The 21,175-nt window shown below is 44.2% G+C and overlaps 1 protein-coding gene across 1 annotated transcript in view; it reads right to left on the reverse strand.

Annotated features, from left to right (window-relative positions):
- Positions 1–2,112: 2,112 nt before the first annotated feature.
- Positions 2,113–21,175, reverse strand: part of LOC144892224 (uncharacterized) — a 38,575-nt gene continuing 19,512 nt past the window's right edge. Inside the window, exons 5-6 of the mRNA XM_078777743.1 lie at positions 12,211–12,284; positions 2,113–2,844 (exon numbers count right to left, since the gene is read on the reverse strand). Coding sequence (XP_078633869.1) covers positions 2,829–2,844; positions 12,211–12,284 — 90 coding nt within the window. The 3' untranslated portion in view covers positions 2,113–2,828. The remainder of the gene's footprint in view (positions 2,845–12,210; positions 12,285–21,175) is intronic.

The following is a 21,175-nucleotide window of genomic DNA, read 5'->3' on the forward strand; positions in this document are numbered from 1 at the left end:
TGCTCAGCAATTTTTTTTGCTGCAAAAAATAACCAACAATTTACAAACACAAGAATTAGTAGGTTATGTTCTTCTTTTGTATGCAGCACATGTCTGCGAGTAGCATCATTGTTGGGGACGCAGCTCTCTGGCTAATCCAGTGTCCCTTGTAAGTTCGGGTAGGAATTTGTAATTTGGCCATGGTGCAGGAAATATAGTCAGGTTCACTATGTTTTTTCGTTAATTTTTTTGGGATATTAGCAAAACTATACATTTTTGGAATATTCAGAGCATGAGGAATCCAAAAATTAATGTTTACATTTGCGTAGACACCTTTGCGAAAATGACACTCAGGACAGTGATGAAGATCTGTAAAAGCATATTCCTGAACGGTGTAGACCTCGTAGATCCTGTGTATAGGACTTATAGTTCAATCTGATACTACCTATAACTTCCTATAACAACCTATAACTTCAAAGGACTTGCAATATCATGTATTATGTAATACAGTTATATCACAAATATAAAGACAATGGTTTTCAATTACCTTTGTTTGTTGCTTTTCTATAATCCTGAGCACTATTTTGAGGCCTTTATTGGATTCCTTGACCCAGAAAACATAGGATTAGCATATTTAATTAAGTTTCTAGGTTGACCAGAAGCCGAGATAGCGCAAAATATGTATTTTATGGCGGCCATTTTGAAAATCCAAAATGGCGGCCATGCAGGTGTCTGTGCAAATGTCAACTTTGATTTTCGCATTCTCCATGCTCTGATGATTCCAAAACTGTACAGGTTTGCTAATCTCCCAAAATTTTGAACGAAATTATATTTGTTAACATAGTGAACCTGACTAATAGTTCGCTTGCTCTTCGCGAAGGACACCGTGGGATCTTTAACATCCACCAAATAATTGTGACAGACGGGACACCCAGTTTAACGTCCAACCGAGGGACGGCACATTCAGAGGCCTCGCAATGCCTGCGAAACACCAAGGTGACTGTTTATAGCTGTGTACACATTCGATCCCAGACGAGACAGCTCTGAGGAGAGTGCAGGTCTGTCTCGGCTATCCTGCTACCCCAGTGGATTATCGTGACAATAGAATATGTGCAATTACCTTGAGCAATAAGCCTGGTGATGGCTTAACGGTTAAGGTGGTTGGCTTAAGATCTCAGGGTCTTGAGCTTGATAGCCCCTGTGGTGCTGTTGAAATAACTCCAGGTGGGTTACTCAGCCTGTCATCCTTCTGAATTCGGAAAATGAGTACCAGATGACTGGTAACAGGGGTCCACAGCAGCCCCAGAAAATTATGCAGTCAAGCTGTTGGAACCCATCTGTGGATCGGTCCCATCGGCCGATGGCTCTGACCCATCTGTGGATGCACGAGAAATGACAATGCAGACCCATCGGCCGATGGGTCTGCGCCATCTGCGGATGTGTTGTTCACCTTGAAGGAATGTGTATGCATCAATGGTGGATGAGTTAACCTAACCCTAACCCTAACCCTAACAACCCTAACCCTAACAACTAACCCTAACCCTAACCCTAACAACCCTAACCCTAACAACTAACCCTAACCCTAACCCTAACCCTAACAACCCTAACCCTAACAACCCTAACCGTAACCCTAACCCTAACAACCCTAACCCTAACCCTAACCCTAACAACCCTAACCCTAACCCTAACCCTAACCCTAATAACCCTAACCCTAACCCTAACCCTAATCATCAGCACCTGCCACTCTCTACCCTGCCACCATTCCCCTCCGCCATTATCAGAAGAACACCTAATGTTTTGTATGAATGTTGAGTATGTTATGTAAAGCTTTACTAAAACTGCCATGTATCTGTTAATTACAAAATGTATTGACAAAATGTATAAATAGATGGGTAGAAATAGATAATAAAACATTTAAAAATCATCTCTGTTAAATTCCTACCACATGTAATTCCAATGACTGTGTACCTGATTGAAGAGCACCATTCTGTCAACACATTCCTTCAAGGTGAACAACACATCCGCAGATGGCGCAGACCCATCGGCCGATGGGTCTGCATTGTCATTTCTCGTGCATCCACAGATGGGTCGCCAAACGGGTCAGACCCATTGGCCGATGGGACCGATCCACAGATGGGTTCCAACAAAGCCACTACCGGCTGCATACAAAACAACAACCTTGGGCGGTGCACGATACATTTTGGTTGATTGACAACCACAATAAGTAGAACTATTCACGACAAACATACATTTTCCAAATGAGAACTTTAGGATCCCAGTTATTTCCAGTCAGAAATAACTTACCACAACTCAGAGCTACCTGTGTTGGCACTACCCTGACAGGTCAAGTGGTGAACATTATCGGTATATGTGTGAATGTCCATTTTGTAAAGCAACAGACTATTTCATTCACATAGCAAACCATCAGTTCCACCAGTCTAGCCTTCATTCCTGATGATCTTGGTGATAACTCAGGAAGTTCAATCTGTAACAGAGCAAACCTCAACATCACCCTTCCTTGTCATCATTTTGAAGTCCAAGCTTCTTCTCACCTGCATTTCTTTGTCCCTCTCGTTTTCGCACCTCTGGAACTGGCTTATATCTCCGTGTGTGTCCAATCACATTCCTCCCTTCACTGCTTCACAGTTGCAGCAGGGCAAAGTCCACCATATCCACAGTATGTGTGCGTTAAAACAATAAATGTCTTTTTTTGGAAAGTCTTTTCCATGATCTGGCTCAGGACACATCTGTTACCTATGGCTTTTCGACAGCCTGCCATCAGCTTCATCTACCGTCGATCCTTTGGGTATGCACGGTGACAAATGTACTTCCTCCGTTGTTGCGGTCCGTTACCCGACGTGTTGCCTGGAAAAGAAAGAAAGAAACATTTATGTATTACAAAAGTGATTCGTTTGTAATTGTAGGGAACAGGTACATTCTGCAGACTCGTTATTGTAAAATCTTTAGGCCTATACAGTCGGGATAGCTTAAACGCAAGAAAACCAATTGGCATTCAGTTCAGCTCATTCAGTCTACTGCCCTCTATGCCTCTCTTGCCTTGCTCCCTCAACTCATCTGCTTTATTTTCCAATCTCTCTTCCTCCATCCACACCGGGTGCCCGGCCCACATCCGCTGGCTCTTCATCAATCTCCGTCAAGCTCATTCTCACATTGATCTCCTCCCTCAATTTATCCATCCTTCTTCTATCCATCCTCTTCACTGCTGCTATCCTCCTGACCCAGTTGTTTTCGCAGACCCGCAGCCTCTGTTGTTGCTTCTCTGTCAGTGTCACCATCTCCAGACTGTAAAGGTAGGCCGACATTACACAAGACCCCAGAACTTTCTCTTTCAATTTCCTTGATAATTTATTCTCCGCCATAGTCCCTCCACTTTCCTTCATGCACACGCATCCACCTGTATTCCCCTGCACCTCCACCTCCAAACTACCATCCTCGGCCACCACTCCACCTAGATACTCAAATCTGCTTCCCTGCCAGGTCGTCTTCCTCTCTAAACTGACGTTCAGTTCCTTTCTCTGCTGTCAGACTCACATTACCTCAGTGTTCTCCAGGCTAATTCTTAATCCATGTCTCTCAAGTGCATACTTCCACTCCTCCAACGCCCCTTGAATTTTCTGCGCACTTTCTGCCATAATAACTAGATCGTCTGCACATATTATCTTTCTCAAAATGGTTCCCTTGCTGACCCTCCGGGTCACCAGCTACCCCATAATAAACAGTAGTGCACTGAGTGAACTTCCATGCCTCAATCCGATGTTCACGCTGAACTCTTCCGACAAACTGTGACTAACCGAAAATCTTCCCTTCATTGCCTCATACATACCTTCCACCAACCTAGATTCTGCTTCCAGCACTCCCATCCATCTCAGCGTTGCCACCACCATCTATCTCCGGACAATGTCTTAAGCCTTTTCAAGGTCCACAGACCCTAATACACCCCCCCCCCCCCCTTGCATCTCCAACCTCTTATACACCAACTGTCTCAGCGTAAACATGCCATCCTTCATCCCTCTCCCCTTTATGAACCCCTGTTGCTCTTTGCCTATCGCCTGCTGGACCCATTTCCTAGTCCTCCCATCCACAATCCTCTTTCTGAACTTCCAGGCATGACTTTTGAAGCATGATGCTTTGGTACCTCGCCAGAACTTGTACGTCTCCCTTCCCCTTCCATATTGGAACAATTTGACCAGTCTGACACTACTCCAGATTTCTTGTCCTCGCTCATACATACATTCAACAGCCTCTTAGTTCAGCTGACTCCAACTCCTTCTACTGAAATTAGCATCTCTGCATGAATTTCATCAATGCCCAGCACCATCCCCTTCTTCTTCTTCTTTAACGGTATCTGCACCTCCTCCTCGGTAATTTCGAGTGCTTCCACATTCCCCTCTACATAGCTTGATATCCCTAGCTATCTCTGGCTCCTCAATGATTCAACAGCTCCTTGAAGTAGCCTTCTCATACCTTCATTACCTCCCCCCTTGATGGAGTGCTGCTATCCCCTCTGGGCTGGCTTCCCTGCTTCACATCTTGCTCAGCATGACACCATGGAAACCAAGGCCTTCAAGTTTATTGCAATCTCCCATGATGAAGCTGAGTCTATGGGCCTATCACTTCACCATTGTAGGTAGGTCAGTGGACTCTGTCTTCTACCACCTCCTTTCTGCTCTTGCACCCTCTGCTCTTTCCATGCTTTCTCCCCGACTGCCCTCAGGTTTCTGCAGGACATACACGGTCCATCATCAACCAACCCCCTCTGGTGAAACTCCCAAAATCCAGGATCACTGTTCACCTCCAATCACTTGTTCCCCTTTTCCCCCACCTATGGAACCAACTTCCACATTAACTTCAATCTCATTCTTCTCTCCAGGTCTTCAAGACAGTTGTTCACCACCATCTCCGATCGTCCACAATCCGAAAACCATTGTCTTTTCTGCTTTCGTTAACCAACTCACCCCTCCCCCACCCCAACCCTTCACCCCACCCCAATTTCCAAATATCCAGTTTGCCCTCCTGAGAGTTTCCTTCTGTATCCATCTTGTCCACCCCATGCATCCTCTTTTGCCTCACTTCCTCCCAACACCCATTGTTCATCCAAGTCCGCCTCTATATTGGCCTGCAACTATGCTGGTGGTGCTTCCCCTTCTCTCTACTGTTCCTTTCGTTGCATCTTGATACATTCAGTGTACTAGTACTTGCTCTTCCACGAGCCTCGACTATGTATACAAAAAAAGTACAATGAAGAAAGATTCGCCATTTAGCAGGAAGTCATTGTACAAATGTAAGCGCAATGAGGAACCACTCTATCTCAGCAATGCCCTAAGAGTATATTTACCATTTATGGAACGGACATTGAACAAAATGGACTATCAATTCAGGGAGAAGATTCAAACAGGAATAAAAGAGTCTTCCATGAAGATCGCTGATTCTTTTCTTTCCTTAACTGCCACAACTATTCCCACTGTATTGTGGGGTCAGCTGGGTAAAGTGTTCGGCCCAAGTCTTTCATGAACCGGCTGGCCTGGTTGTTGTTGATGTTTGTCTAAGTATGTTAGAACAGGAATATGGAGCATAGCCAGGTTCTGGCGGCAGCTCGCCTCCTCTTCACAAAGGACATCATGGCATATTTAATGACCACCAACTAATGCTGTTAGACAGGATACCCAGTTTAACCTCTATTCGAGGAACGGCACACACATGAATGCCTCGGCCTGCATGTGAAACACCAAGATGACATTTTACAGCTGTGTCAACATTCAAGTCGAGCCTAGACAGCTCATAGGTGAGTGCGCATACCTCGCTAAGGCCCCCTTTACACAGCACGGAGATCGTTGGGTGACCATTGGGCGATCAAAAATTGGCCCGATCTCTCAACGATCTCCTAAGCCTCGAAAAAGCCGTTTCTGTGTAAATGTTTGGGAGATCCTTGTGCGCTCGTTGTGCGATCAAAAATTCAATTTTCGGCAACTTTCATGGCGATCTATAGAGATCTTTGAGCGACTTTGGCGATCATTGAGCGCCCATTGAAACATCCTTGAGATATCAATGGAGACTAAGCCTCCTGCAGCGACCATTGAGAGTTTGCTGAGTGCTCGTTGGGTGACCAAGAGAGATCACTGAGAGATATACGGAGATCGCTGAGAGATCAGGTGCGACCAAGAGAGATCACTGAGAGACCAGGAGAGATCACTAAGGGATCATTGAGAGTTCCTTGGGCGACCAAGGAGGTTGCTGAGCGTTTCTTGGGCGACAGGGAGCCTCTGGGTATATATATATATATGAGAGGTTTCTAGTGCTCTTCCATCAGTCTCTGACAAAGTGTTGAAGAAGAAAAATTTCCAGAAGGTCAAGAGTCCAAGATGAACAACGAAGCTTTGATACATGGTGCCATCCTACTAGGTCACCAAGCACTTCTCCAGAACCAGATGGCCATTGCTCTCGTCCGGAGGAGGAGACAGAGGCGCAGAAGAAGGAGACCAAGAACCTGGTGGGTCTGTCCCTGGTTGACACAAACAAGAAGGCTACGGTTTGGTGACTACAACCAACTGATGCAAGAGCTGAGGCTGGAAGATGAGGGAGCCTTCTTCAACTACTTGCGCATGGAGCCGGCCATGTTTGACGTGCTCTTTCAAAGGGTTGGACCTAAGATCACTAAAAGTAATACCAACTGGAGAGAAAGTCTTTAACCAGGGTTAAAGTTGGCTGTGACCCTCAGGTACCTTGCTACAGGTGAAAAGTATCCTGCCCTCCAGTACTCGTATCGTGTGTCACATTCCACCATCTCCCTGTTTGTGCCAGAAGTGTGCCAAGCCATCCGAGATGAGTACAAGGATGAAGTCATGAAATTCCCTAATTCACCTCAAGAGTGGCAGCCTATTGCAGATGAATTCAAGACCAGATGGAATGTGCCTCACGCATGTGGTGCTCTGGATGGAAAGCATGTGGCTGTCAGATGCCCTCCTAACTCAGGCAACCTATATCATAATTACAAGGGCTTTTTCTCAGTGGTGCTGCTCGCCTTAGTAGATGCAAATTACAACTTCTTATGGATGGATGTGGGTGGCTTTGGTGCAATGTCGGACTCACAGATCTTCAATGAATGTGAGCTCAAGCAGTGCCTTGCTGATGGAACCATAAACTTCCCAGATCCAAACCCGCTGCCCAATGACGACCGTGACACCCCCTATTTCATCCTCGCGGATAATGCATTTGCACTCAGGACCTACCTAATGAAGCCCTACTCGATAGGAAAAATTTGGCGTTCATTGAAAGATTGCTGAGAGATCATTGGGAGATCGATGAGATCGTTGAGCGCTCCTTGAGCGTTCGTTGAGCGTTCGTTGAGCGTTCGCTTCCCTTGGCGATCGTTGAGAGATTGTTTTGGACTGAGTCAAAACTTTGAGGAGACCGTGGCGACCATGGAGATCACTGGAGATCACTGGAAGATCATTGAGAGATCATTGAGAGATCTTAGCGATCGCTGGGCGCTCATTGAGATTTTTTCATCGCTCAACGATCTCTCAACGATCGCCACCCCTGTGTAAAGGGGGCATAAGCTATCCTGCCAGCCCCTGTCTCCAACCCCTGATCCTCTCTACTCACATTAACCTTGCTTAACCTAACCAGAGTTCTTAAGCTCTGTTGTCACTCAATGTCCCAATTCTGGGCCAATGTCCCAAATCTGTCCCTTCCTACAGTTATTAAACTCAATGTTCTAACATTTGCACCTTGGATATGTTACTCCTGACAAGGTAGTGGATTGATGCATTGGATTAAAAGCAAAGAGGTGAGGAAAATCTCTGGATATCTCTGGGGTCTTTGACACTGTCTGACATCGAGTTTTGAGTTCTAAGTTGGCTTCCTTTGGGATTCAGGGTCTCCTGCTCAAGGGGTTGTCTGATTTCCTTTAAGAGCCAGACACAACAGGTGGCCCTTGATGTTCTCCTTTCTGATTACCTTTCCCCTCAGGCTGGGGTTCTACAAGGCAGTGTCTTCGGACCTCCATTATTCTTGATTTATGGTGAAAGGCCAGCCACTGCTGAATCGCTTCCATCAGACCTGGACAAAATAAGTTGCTGTTCTTCCAGTTGGAACAGGACATTCAGCGCCGGAAAATCACCAGCTTTCACAGTCTCTCCACAAGGATCAGTAATCAACTATGAATTCCACTTCTCTGGACAGCCCCTGGAAGAGTGCACTACCTGGAACTTCTTGGTCTCACTATGAACCATAATCTTTCCGATCATCAAGGTAGCATCAGAGGCTCGTCGCCGTCTGGGTATTATCCACAGAGTTATGGAATTCCGAAGCTGCACCAAACTCATCATGGTCTACAAGGCTTTTCTTTGGAGCTCCATGGTGTATAGCTCCTCACTCAAGGCTGGTTCTCCTGCTTCCCACCTTGCTCCTTTTGAGGCCTTCCTGGTTCCTGCACTATTGGAATATCAAAACATGAGGTTAATTTCAAAGTACTCTCACTCTCCCACTGGTGACAAGTTCATGGACTTACATCTGGCCTTGCTCACCTTGCTCAAATAAAAGCATTTGCCTTGTTTAGCTTAATTTGCAAAAGCAAAATATGAGCAATGCCCCTGGCCTCGCCTGTTCGAACCAGGGAATACTCGTATGTGTGGATGACCCACAAAATGTGTAACAGAGAAGAAAGTAAATACCTATTTTGGGGAGGGGGGAAAACCCCTGATTTTCTAATGCCATGAACAAACTTTAGTACATCATGGGCGATGAAGTCTGTGGTCAAGTTTCATCGAAATTGTGTGTAGTTTCGGAGAAGAGAGGAAATACCTTGTATATATTTTGGGGGGGGGCAGAGGGGGGTCAAATCCCCCTCCCCCTGTAGACTCCCCTTAATGACCGCAGATTTTGATGCAATAAATATACTGTCATTTGGCCTCAAATATGAAGCTTGTGGCCAAGTTTCATCAAATTCGCGTGTTTGTTTCAAGCAATAATGACTGAAGTGTTTACTGACTCACTTACTCATTGACTTACCTATGGATACTGCTCGATCGCATAAGCTCACCGGATTAAAGTCCAGGTGAGTTAAAAATACATAGATATATCATCATCCTCTTAAAACTAATATTTCTGTCGGCCATTCTACTTAGTCAAGGTTGGCCTGTTTGGTGCTCTCCTCTTAACTGATGGCTCATGAGGCCTAGAATTCAGGTTCAAATAGCTCTCCATTGTCTACTAATGTCTTTGTAATTACAGTAAGTGTTTCGTAATATCTCTGACTTGCATTTTATTTATGTACAAGCTCCTCCCTGAGCCTAAGGTCAATGTAAAAAAGAAAGAAACTAGATGGTATTCATAGTACACAAGCAGTCAACTTGGTGCGAGCCAACTCTTCTGTTTTTGAAGGTTTTTTTTGTTTGTTTGTTTTTGTTTTTGTATACTGAATCGAGGCTCGTGAAAGAGCTAATGAATTCAATATGGCTGCCAGACCACGTTTATTTTCTTTGATCCAATATGGCTGCCAGACCACGTGAGCGATGACATCATACATTTATATTCTCTAATATAATTGGTGCGTAGATCACGCTCAATGCATTTTAAACTGATCAGACTAATGGTTGTCCCTGTCGAATTATGACATCATAATTAAGGCACCAATGACATCTTCGTTAACAACACTTATTCCCCAAGCGGAGTTCTTTACAATGAGATATGTTTCAGTTTTTTCCATGGAGTGGTTTCGGAGATTATAGAGGTGCAACGTTTTTTGGTTTTTCCAAGATGGCGCCTGTACCACGTGACCTATGATGTCATAATTTTCCTTCACATATTCTACAGGAGGAGGCGCTTCTTTGGTACAAATGTTGTGTCCACCAGACCAACAGTTGCAGAGAACAAAATTCATACTGATCGGATGAAGCATTATACTTGTCCAATTATGACATCATAATGAAAGCATCGATGACATCATCATTAACATTTCTTATTCCCCATGGGGAGTTCTTCAGAATGCGCCATGTTTAAAATTTTTCCATTGAGCGGTTTCGGAGATATAGAGGTGGAACGTTTTTCTAAGATAGTGTCTGCACCACGAGACCTATGATGTCATAAAATATGAATAAAAAAATTCTACAGGCGGAGGCGATCCTATGGTAAAATTCCGTGTCATTCAGACCAATAGCTGCCAAGAAAATGAATTTTAAAAATGCAAACACGCATGTACGTAACTGATCTGCACGTAGGTAACTGATCTGCACGTAGGTAACTGATGGCCTAATCCTGCTTTTCGCTTCGCGAGTGCAGGATAAAAACAAGACCAACAGTCTAACAACGGCATAGCTGGGCTTGGATCTGCTGAGTGGAGGATTTTCTGTCCCCCTTCTCATGTGACCAGATCCTCAGCTCTGATTGGTGGACTTTTGTGAGGGACATAATACATACACTGGGCAGACAGACAAACGCTGTTCCAGATGGCATTACCTTACGGACAACACCGTAAAAATATGGCTGCCGAACCACGTGACCGATGACATCTCATCAATGTTTGTTTTTTTGGAAAAAAATTATTGCAAGATCATGCTCAAGAAATTTCATACTGATTGGATCAGGCGTTCCAATTGTCGATTCATGACATCATAATGATGGCACCTATGACATCATCATTAACATATGTTTTTGCCATAAGGAGTACTTTACAAGGAGCCACCTAAAAATTTTTCCATGGAGCGGTTTCGGAGAAATGAAGTTGCAATTTTTTCGGTTTCTCCAAAATGGCGGCCGTACCATGCGATGTATGACGTCATAATTATTGTTAGAAAATTCTACAAGGGGAGGCGTTCCTATGGTGAAAATTTCTTGTCAATCGCACAAACAGTTGCAGAGGAAACGAATTTTAAAGGGAATAAACTCGTAAAATGCTGGTGGAAGAGACATACATGCGGACAGACAGACAAATGCTGTTCCAGACGGCATTGCTCTATGGGCTACGCTGTAAAAAATTAAGGGTCTCTATGTGATTAATTAACACGTAATACACCAACTGAGTTCTCTAGGCTGGGTTAGTATCTCGCTCCAGCGATGAATTTGTCATAGTGTCATTTTGGTGTTTCGCAGGTGAGGTGATTCATCATATCAATGTGTGTGCCATCCCTCAGCATAGTTGACAACTCTTCCACTCTTGGTGGTCGTCAACCTTGAACAACCTACCGATTTCATTTACCAAGAATAGCGAACAATTCCACTCTCAAAAAATAATATCTTCTCAAAGTTTTTGATAGATTTACATGTTGTGACAATTGATTTTTCGGCCTTTAGGTATAAATACATCAGGAAAGCATGATTATTTTGCTTTAATTTTGCATAATGAGTGTCTTAGAATATTCAAATTTAAGGTTAAAATTCCAAAAAAAAAATCCATACCTGGGGACGGGGAACACTCCCCTCACAGATGCCATAATAATCCGCACCACAGATACTTTCCATCCAACCTCTTTTTTTCTTCTCAATTTCGGAAGGACGTTAAATGGGCGTCTCGTCTGCCGGAATTAGTTGATGGAAGTTAAAGATCCCACGGTGTCCTTTATTTATTATTATTTTTTTTTGTATACTGAATCGAGGCTCGTGAAAGAGCTAAAAGGCAAAGAGGAGGCAAAGCTATCACCAGCACCCTGAACAAATTACAAATTCCTGCCCTGACTTTCTGTGTCGGAATGGCGACCAATCCATGAATGTAACCCTAACCAAGAAATTGCTTGGGCATCACCAACTCTCTACATAGAGCATGGTAGATTCATTAATGAATGAATGGCAACATGAAAAATGAAAGCAATAAAGATTCCTTTTCAAAACTAATTATAAAATAATATGATTTTCAGCGAGGATATTTTCTCAAAATTTCATTTTCTTTTTCAATTGATCTAATCTCTGCAAATGATTTCCAGCTCAAGAATTCAAACTTGGCACCAAATATTGTGATTATACAATAACTTACTATATTAATAGTAATGTTTTAAATTGTTATTAGCCAAGTGAACTTCCAAAGTTCTGAGAATTAATCTGTGGCATTGCCTTGCTTCTTCACAACCAGGACAAGTATTAAAAAACTACGAATAAAAAAATTACACATTTTTATGATCGACTAACTGCTCAGTTTTATTAATGTTAAGGCAAACAATCTATATTTGTCTAACTTTATGCATACATTGTTCATCTCATTTTAGATTCAGCGAGACTTACACTTCAAAACACTTCCGTAGTACATTTAAAAAGCATGGGATTTCGATTCGGACTCTGTTTTGAGGCTTTTGAAGCTGCAAGAAAAAACAGTAATATTATTATTACGAGTAAGTGGACCTATATATAACACAGGAAATAGGAATGAAGAGATATGGATGAGGGTATATATATATATATATATATATATATATATATATATATATATATATGGATGATATACATATATATATATACACACAGAGTAAGGAATACATATTCACACACACATACAGTCACGTGAAAAAGTAAGTACACCCCATGTAAAGTTTTGACTTTTTCAACATATTTCAACATACAGCTATTTGATCTTCATTTCAACAATATTGATAGATAAAGGTGATATCTATCTATAATTCCAGTAATCTCTGTGTGTCTGTGTGTCTGTGTGTTTGTGTGTTTGTGTGTTTGTGTGTTTGTCTGTGACCGCTGTTTCTCGACAACCACGGGTCCGATATACTTGAAACTTGCCAGGTATATTGCTGGGGACCCGAGGATGTGCCTTTTCAAGGTTTCATATTAATCGGACAAGTAGTTACCGAGCTATGGCGATTTCTTTACCAAACTCCGCAAGCCGTTCGCTTTGGACCAAACCATTTCATGTAAATAGAGGGGGGGGATTGTCACCGTACTCGCAAGCCGTTCGCTTTGGACCAAACCATTTCATGTAAATAGAGGGGGGGGATTGTCACCGTACTCGCAAGCCGTTCGCTTTGGCTTTGCGAATGAACCAAATCATTTCATGGACCAAACCATTTCATGTAAATAGAGGGGGGGGGGATTGTCACCGTACTCGCACCCACGTACCCACGTACCCACGTACGGGCATTGCACCCACGTACGGGCATGCCCTAGTAATATAACAAATATCATAAAACATTTACATTTTGTAGTCCATTGTATAATTTAAATTAACATAAATGCAAAATTTCGCATGTGGAAAAAGTAAGTACACCCCTACATTTATCACTACTTCAAATACCTAAAATGAGAATCAGGTGCACCAGCTCAGGTGCAAATGATTAGAACATCGTTAGAGAGGATCTTGGAGGAACCTGTCTTTTTTAAACCTCAGACATTTCGTTTGGTTTGCTCTTTGTTGTTGAAGTGTGCGGCGTCACCATGCCTAGAACAAAAGAGCTCTCTGAGGCCTTCAGAAAGAAGATTATAGATGCCTACGAGTCTGAGAAGGGATTAAAAAAGATCTCCAAACAATTTGAAATCAATCATTCGACTGTCCGGAAGATCATCTACAAGTGGAGAAGATTCCAAACAACTGCCAACTTGTTCAGGCCAGGCCGCCCCAGCAAGTTCAGCCCGAGAACAGACCGCACGATGCTGAAAGAGTTTTCTAAGAACCTCAGAATGTCATCACGGGACCTACAGGTAGCTCTTGCCACTGTTGATGTCAAAGTGCACGAGTCAACCATTAGAAAGAGACTGCACAAATTTGATCTACATGGGAGGTGTGCCAGGAGGAAACCTTTGCTGTCCAGAAAGAACATCAGGGCAAGACTAAAGTTTGCCAATGAACACCTCGGCAAAGACAGGCACTTCTGGAACAATGTGCTCTGGACAGATGATTCAACGGTAGAGCTATTTGGCCACAGTACCAGAAGACATGTTTGGCGAAAACCAAAGACAGCATTTCACCACAAGAACCTGATACCAACTGCAAAGCATGGTGGTGGAAATATTATGGTTTGGGGCAGCTTTGCTGCATCAGGGCCTGGGCAGCTCACCATCATCGAATCCACTATGAATTCTTCATTGTACCAGAGGGTGCTTGAGGATAATGTGAGGCCATCTGTCGGAAAGTTGAAGCTCAACCGAAGGTGGACCTTGCAACATGACAATGACCCTAAACATGCCAGTAAATCCACCAAGGAATGGCTGAAAAGAAAGAAATGGAGGGGTTCTGGAATGGCCAAGTCAAAGCCCGGATCTAAATCCCATCGAGATGTTGTGGGGGGATTTGAAACGAGCTGTGCATGCAAGAAACCCCTCAAACATCGCACAGCTGAAAGAATTCTGCATGGAGGAGTGGGCAAAAATTTCTCTCAGTCGATGTTAGAGACTGGTAGATAGTTATAAGAAACACCAACTTGAGGTTGTTTCTCCCAAAGGGGGCAATACCACCTATTAGAGCCAAGGGTGTACTTACTTTTTCCACATGTGAAATTTGCATTTATGTTTATTTAAATTATACAATGGACTACAAAATGTAAATGTTTCATGATATTTGTTGTATTATATCACCTTTATCCATCAATATTGTTGAAATGAAGATCAAATAGCCGTGTGTTGAAATATGTTGAAAAACTCAAAACTTTACATGGGGTGTACTTACTTCTTCACGTGACTGTATATATATATATATGTATATATATATATATATATATATATATATATATATATATATATATATATATATATATATATATATATATATATATATATATATACAGTGCATTCAGAAAGTATTCAGACCCCTTCACTTTTTTCACATTTTTTTATGTTGCAGCCTTATGCTGAAATCGTTTAAATTCATTTTTTCCCTCATCAATCTCCACTCAATACCCCATAATGACAAAGAGAAAACAGGATTTTAGAAAGTTTTGCAAATTTATTAAAAAGAAAAAACTGAAATATCACATTGACATAAGTATTCAGACCCTTAACTCAGTACTTAGTTGAAGCACCTTTGGCAGCGATTACAGCCTCGAGTCTTCTTGGGTATGACGCGACAAGCTTTGCACACCTGGATTTGGGGATTTTCTGCCATTCTTCTCTGCAGATCCTCTCAAGCTCTGTCAGGTTGGATGGGGGCCGTTGGTGGACAGCCATTTTCAAGTCTCTCCAGAGATGTTCGATTGGGTTCAAGTCAGGGCTCTGGCTGGGCCACTCAAGGACCTTCACAGAGTTCTCCCTGAGCCAATCCTGCGTTGTCTTGGCTGTGTGCTTCAGGTCATTGTCCTGTTGGAAGGTGAACCTTCGGCCCAGTCTGAGGTCCTGAGCACTCTGTTTCAGGTTTTCATTGAGGATATCTCTGTACTTTGCTCCGTTCATTGTTCCCTCAATCCTGACCAGTCCCCCAGTCCCTGCTGCTGAAAAACACCCCCACAGCATGATGCTGCCACCACCATGCTTCACCGTTGGGATGGTATTGGGCAGGTGATCAGCGGTGCCTGGTTTCCTCCAGACATGATGCTTAGAATTGAGGCCAAACAGTTCAATCTTGGTTTCATCAGACCACAGAATCTTGTTTCTCACAGTCTGAGAGTCCTTTAGGTGCTTGTTTGCAAACTCCAAGCGGGCTTTCATGTGTCTTTCACTGAGGAGAAGCTTCCGTCTGGCCACTCTGCCATAAAGCCCAGATCGGTGGAGTGTTGCAGTGATGGTTGTCCTTCTGGAAGTTTCTCCCATCTCCACACAGGATCTCTGGAGCTCAGCCAGAGTGACCATCTGGTTCTTCGTCACCTCTCTTACCAAGGCCCTTCTCCCCCGATGCTCAGTTTGGCCGGGCGGCCAGCTCTAGGAAGAGTCCTGGTTGTTCCAAACTTCTTCCATTTAAGAATTATTCAGGCCACTGTGCTCTTGGGAACCTTCAATGCAGCAGAATTGTTTTTGTAGGCTTCCCCAGATCTGTGCCTCGACACAATCCTGTCTCTGAGCTCTGCAGGCAGTTCCTTCAACCTCATGGCTTGGTTTTTGCTCTGATATGCATTGTCAGCTGTGAGACCTTATATAGACAGGTGTGTGCCTTTCCAAATCATGTCCAATCAATTGAATTTACCACAGGTGGACTCCAATCAAGGTGAAGAAACATCTCAAAGATGATCAAGAGAAATGGGAGGCACCTGAGCTAAATTTCAAGTGTCATAGCAAAGGGTCTGAATACTTATGTCAATGTGATATTTCAGTTTTTTCTTTTTAATAAATTTGCAAAACTTTCTAAAATCCTGTTTTCTCTTTGTCATTATGGGGTATTGAGTGTAGATTGATGAGGGAAAAAATTAATTTAAACGATTTCAGCATAAGGCTGCAACATAACAAAATGTGAAAAAAGTGAAGGGGTCTGAATACTTTCTGAATGCACTGCACACACACACACAGATATATATATATATATATATTGTTATATATATATTGTTATATATATATATATATATATATATATATATATTGTTATATATATATTGTTATATATATATATATATTGTTATATATATATTGTTATATATATATATATTGTTATATATATATATATTGTTATGTCAGTGGGGTAGAGATACTTTATACCAGGTAGATTTTGTAGGTAACATGCTCCGACTATCGTGAAGATGAAGCACCACCACCATGTAATAAGTGGAGGACCTGTTTGGCTTTGAACCTGTTTTACATCAGGATACACTACATCACTACATAAATGCATAAATAAAGTGGAGGACCTGTTTAGTTTTCTGAATATCGGATGAAGTTGTATATTTGTCCCCATTACGAGGAATGGGGCATGTTAACTAGTTATAGGGATTATGTTAACTACTTCCCTGTTCGTCGTTCCCTATGTGATTGATCCTTTGTCCCGTATGGCACCGCAATAGACACTAGTGAGAATGGCAATTAAAGCACATTAACTAATAATAATAAAACCAACCGGAAGCCAGTTCTGAGCACTGCCGATGGGATACCACCAGCTACATCACCACGAAGGTCAGGCAGGCCGAGAGCCACGCCCAGCAGGGCAGTGATTGGTGCAAAGCTGAGCCTGTGGTGTTGGACTGCGCTGATTGGAAGAGAAGCGCCAATGGCGTCAGGTGTGGGACGTAAAAACCGCGTCCGGCGAGGATTCTTCCTCTTCTCCCTCTTCTCCTGTGCCTTCTCGTGCTTCTCGTGCTGGATGTGAAAAGAGACGGTTGAACACTGACGATTCTCCTCCCTTGTCTTCACGTTCTGGACCTCGGTGCGGCCGGTAGTGTGCTGAGACATTGCTGGGGATTGTGAGGAGGCCGAGTTGCGGACGGAGAGCTGCAATTTTGCCAGGCAGAAAGACGTGTGGACGAACGCTCGGGCCTGCGCGCTTGAGGCCTGGTTCCGCGCACGGACTTCGCGCCAAGGCATGTTCGCGCGCATGGACCTCCGGGGCCGTTCGCAGACTGGCAAAGCCCCACGGGCTGATCAGGGCTAAGTGCACGATAAGCCCACATATTTATTTTCATTTATTCTTCCCTTCGTCTGTGTTCAAGTCTGGTGTGGGGGACGTCCCCCATTTAGGAATTTAGTGTTAACGTCGCGTTTTCTTGTTATCAGCATTTCTTTTAATAAACCCCTTTCTTATTTTTGTACATTTTAAACCCGTTTTGTTCGAGTTTATTTTTCGCAGGTTCGGGAACTGCGGGCGGACAACAGGTAAGACCCTTCATCTCCCCTCCCCTTTCTTCCCTTGTATATATAAAGTCCGCATTTGATCGTCGCCTCAGAGTTAAAGCTTGCTTTGGCTATCCGTGATCCCTGTGGTGTTCACCTGGGGAATCACACGACAATATATATGCAGTACACACATACTATAATTATGTTTCTATAATCAGTTAAAGTTTCATAGGGCTAGCTATAACAGGTTTCTTGGAATCGTCTCCACAACAATTGTTTAGAATAGTAAAAAATAATCTTTACAACAACAATGTGCTTCCCGTGGGAACCTGATTATAGTTAAGCCTAAATAAATTATTCGGAAGTCTAATAATACAGTCGGATACCGACATTCGCGGGCCCAACATTTGTGGACTCCGCGTATTCACCGTTAATAAAACTTGCTTTTCTTGCCATGACCCTCCAGGAAGCGTACGATCAAGCCCGTGTCCTGAAGCTTGCGCAGACTCGCTCGGAGGCGTATGGGCGCCCTTACATAACAGCTGGAGCCACCGCAGCACCTATTGCCGAATGACCCCCTGCGGCCGCTGCGGCTTCTCTGGGATCACCGATGCTCCGCTGGTGCTTGAAGAGGATAGGCTGATAACCGCGGCTGCTACCTCCCCTACTGAGAATGCAAAGTGTTACTTTTGCGGGAATCGTCTGCACTCCCGTGCTCTATGCCCCACTCATGAAGCGACGTGTCATACTTGTGGCAAACGGGGACACTTTGCGAAGGTTTGTCGCTCGATGAAAATGCAACGTACGGCCCTCTCGGGAACCGACGTGTCATACTTGTGGCAAACGGGGACACTTTGCGAAGGTTTGTCGCTCGATGAAAATGCAACGTACGACCCTCTCGGGAACCAACACTTCGCGTGCTTCCAGCTCCGTGGAGCCGACGCTGTCTCGCAGTCTCGCCAGCGCGGTGCTTCCAGTACTCGTCGAGGGGAAAGCTGCTGATGCGCTTATAGACACAGGCAGCAGTGCGAGCTATGTCAGTCAAGCTCTGGTCAAGCGACACGGATGGATGATCAGCCAAGCTACGCGGTGGATATTTATGGCCTCAGGGGATCTGTGGACATGCACGAAGGGAATGTGCATAGTTAATTTGGTTGTCAATGATGTAGTGTATCCTGATGTAAAACTTATGATAATGCTGAACTTATGTGCCGATGTGCTCCTAGTACATGATTTTTTGCAAAGACATTGCCGATTGGCGATGCAATTCAGAGAAGGAGAGAACACTCTTTCTGTCTGCAGTCTGGCTGAAATGGCTTTTGAGCCACCTGCTCTATTTCCCAGTTTAACTGCCAATTGCAAACCGCAAACCGTAAAGTCTAGACGATACACACGCGCTGACACACAGTTAATTGCCGATGAGACTAAATGATTGTTGCGGGTGGGCATTATCGAGCCGAGTAGTTCTCCATGGAGAGCCCAGGTGCTCGTGGTGCATATGGCTAATCATCGGAAGCGCATGGTAGTGGATTATTCTCAAACTATTAATAGATTCACACAGCTTGACACGTATCCATTGCCCCAAATGGATGATATGGTGCGTGATGTGGCAAAGTACCGTGTATTCAGCACCTTGGATCTTAGAAGCGCATATAATCAGATTCCGATACGTGAGTCTGACAGGCCCTATACTGGGTTCGAATCTGGCCAAAGGCTATATCAATTTTGTCGCATCCCTTTCAGCGTAACAAACGGCAGAACTTGCTTTCAGCACGCCATTGATGACATTATTGCTAAAGAGCACTTGAAAGATATTTATTTTTGTGTACGTTGATAATATGACGGTTTGCAGCCACAATCAGGAGGACCATGATGCTAACTTGCGACGATTCTTGTGGGTAGCGCAACAGTACAATTTGACCTTCAACGAGGAAAAGTGTAAATATGCGGTCAAGATGATAGATCTTCTCGGGTACACGGTGACCGGGGGTGAGATAAAGCCGGATGCCGAGAGACTTCGGCCTTTGCTCGACATGGCAGCTCCGTGTGATCGTGTGTCTTTACGCCGTGCCTTGGGCTTATTTGCTCATTATTCACGGTGGGTACAAGGCTACTCAGAAAATATTCGGCCTCTTGTGGATTGTAAGGCTTTTCCTCTAATGATGAGTGCCAAGGCCGCCTTTCAACAGCTGAAGGAAGACATAGCAGGTGCCTGCGTGACCTCCATTGACGAGACAATACCATTCCTGGTCGAGACAGATGCCTCAGATTGCGCAATCGTGGTGACGCTCACGCAGGGGGGAAGCCGGTGGCCTTCTTCTCCAACATCTTGACCAAGAGTGAATGAAGACATTCCGCTATTGAGAAAGAGGCGTACACCATCATTGAAGCGGTCAGGAGATGGCGACATTTTCTCTTAGGCAAACGGTTTCAATTAATGACTGACCAACAGTCTGTGGCCTTTATGTACGACTATCGCCATGCTCAACACATTAAGAATGAGAAGATATCGAGATGGCAGATTGAATTGGCAGATTATTGTTTTAAGATAATCTATCGCCCGGGTCACGATAATTTTGCAGCCGATGCGCTGTCTAGACCTGCCTGCGCGGGCATGACGTCCGACGATCTGCGAGTCATTCACGAATCTCTATGACATCCGTGGGTGACACGTCTCGCTCATTTTGTTCATTGTCGTAACTTGCCTTTCTCGGCGGAGGATGTCCGACGCTTGTGTCACTCATGTTCTGTGTGTGCAGAAGTGAAACCACGTTTTTATAAACCACCTATGGGGACTTTGATTCAAGCTGTGCGACCTTGGGAGAGGTTGGGTATTGATTTTAAGGGGTCTCTGCCCGTGTCGGGCCCGCATCGCTATATCCTCATGGTTGCAGATGAGTATTCGCGATTTCCCTTTGCATTTCCATGCACAGACATGTCATCTGCGACGGTCATCCGATGTCTGCATCAGCTGTTTCTACTGTTTGGATACCGGCTTTTGTACATTCTGACAGGGCGCTGCCTTCATGTCGCAGGAGGTTAAGACCTTTCTCCTAGAACGGGGCATCGCCGCCAGTCGGAGTACTCCGTATAACCCCCAGGGGAACGGAAAGGTCGAGCAATTTAATGGCATTGTTAGGAAGGCTGTGGAAATGGGATTGAAGACTCGGAGGTTGGCCCCTCATCAGTGGGGTTTAGTATTACCCGAAGCATAACACGCCATCTGTACACTACTCTCCACCTCTACCAATGAAACACTGCACGACCGAATGTTTCGTTAACAATGCAGCACGAAGAGGCAATCTTTGCCAGGTTGGCTATCCGAACCAGGGCCCACTTTCTTGAGATATATGGTACGTCACAGCAAGTACGAACCATTGGTAGACCGGGTACTGGTGCTGGAAGCTAATCCGGAATATGCCCACATTCGGATGTCGGACAGACGGATGGCCACTGTTTCGGTGTGACATTTTGCTCCTTGTGGAGAGGGTCCATGTCCTGGTACGAGTGATGGCAATGTGGCGGGGCGGGATAAGCTTATTGCACCTGAGCCATCCGC

Source organism: Myxine glutinosa, chromosome 5, assembly GCF_964187855.1.
Source record: "Myxine glutinosa chromosome 5, kmMyxGlut1.1, whole genome shotgun sequence".
Classification (NCBI taxonomy): domain Eukaryota; kingdom Metazoa; phylum Chordata; class Myxini; order Myxiniformes; family Myxinidae; genus Myxine; species Myxine glutinosa.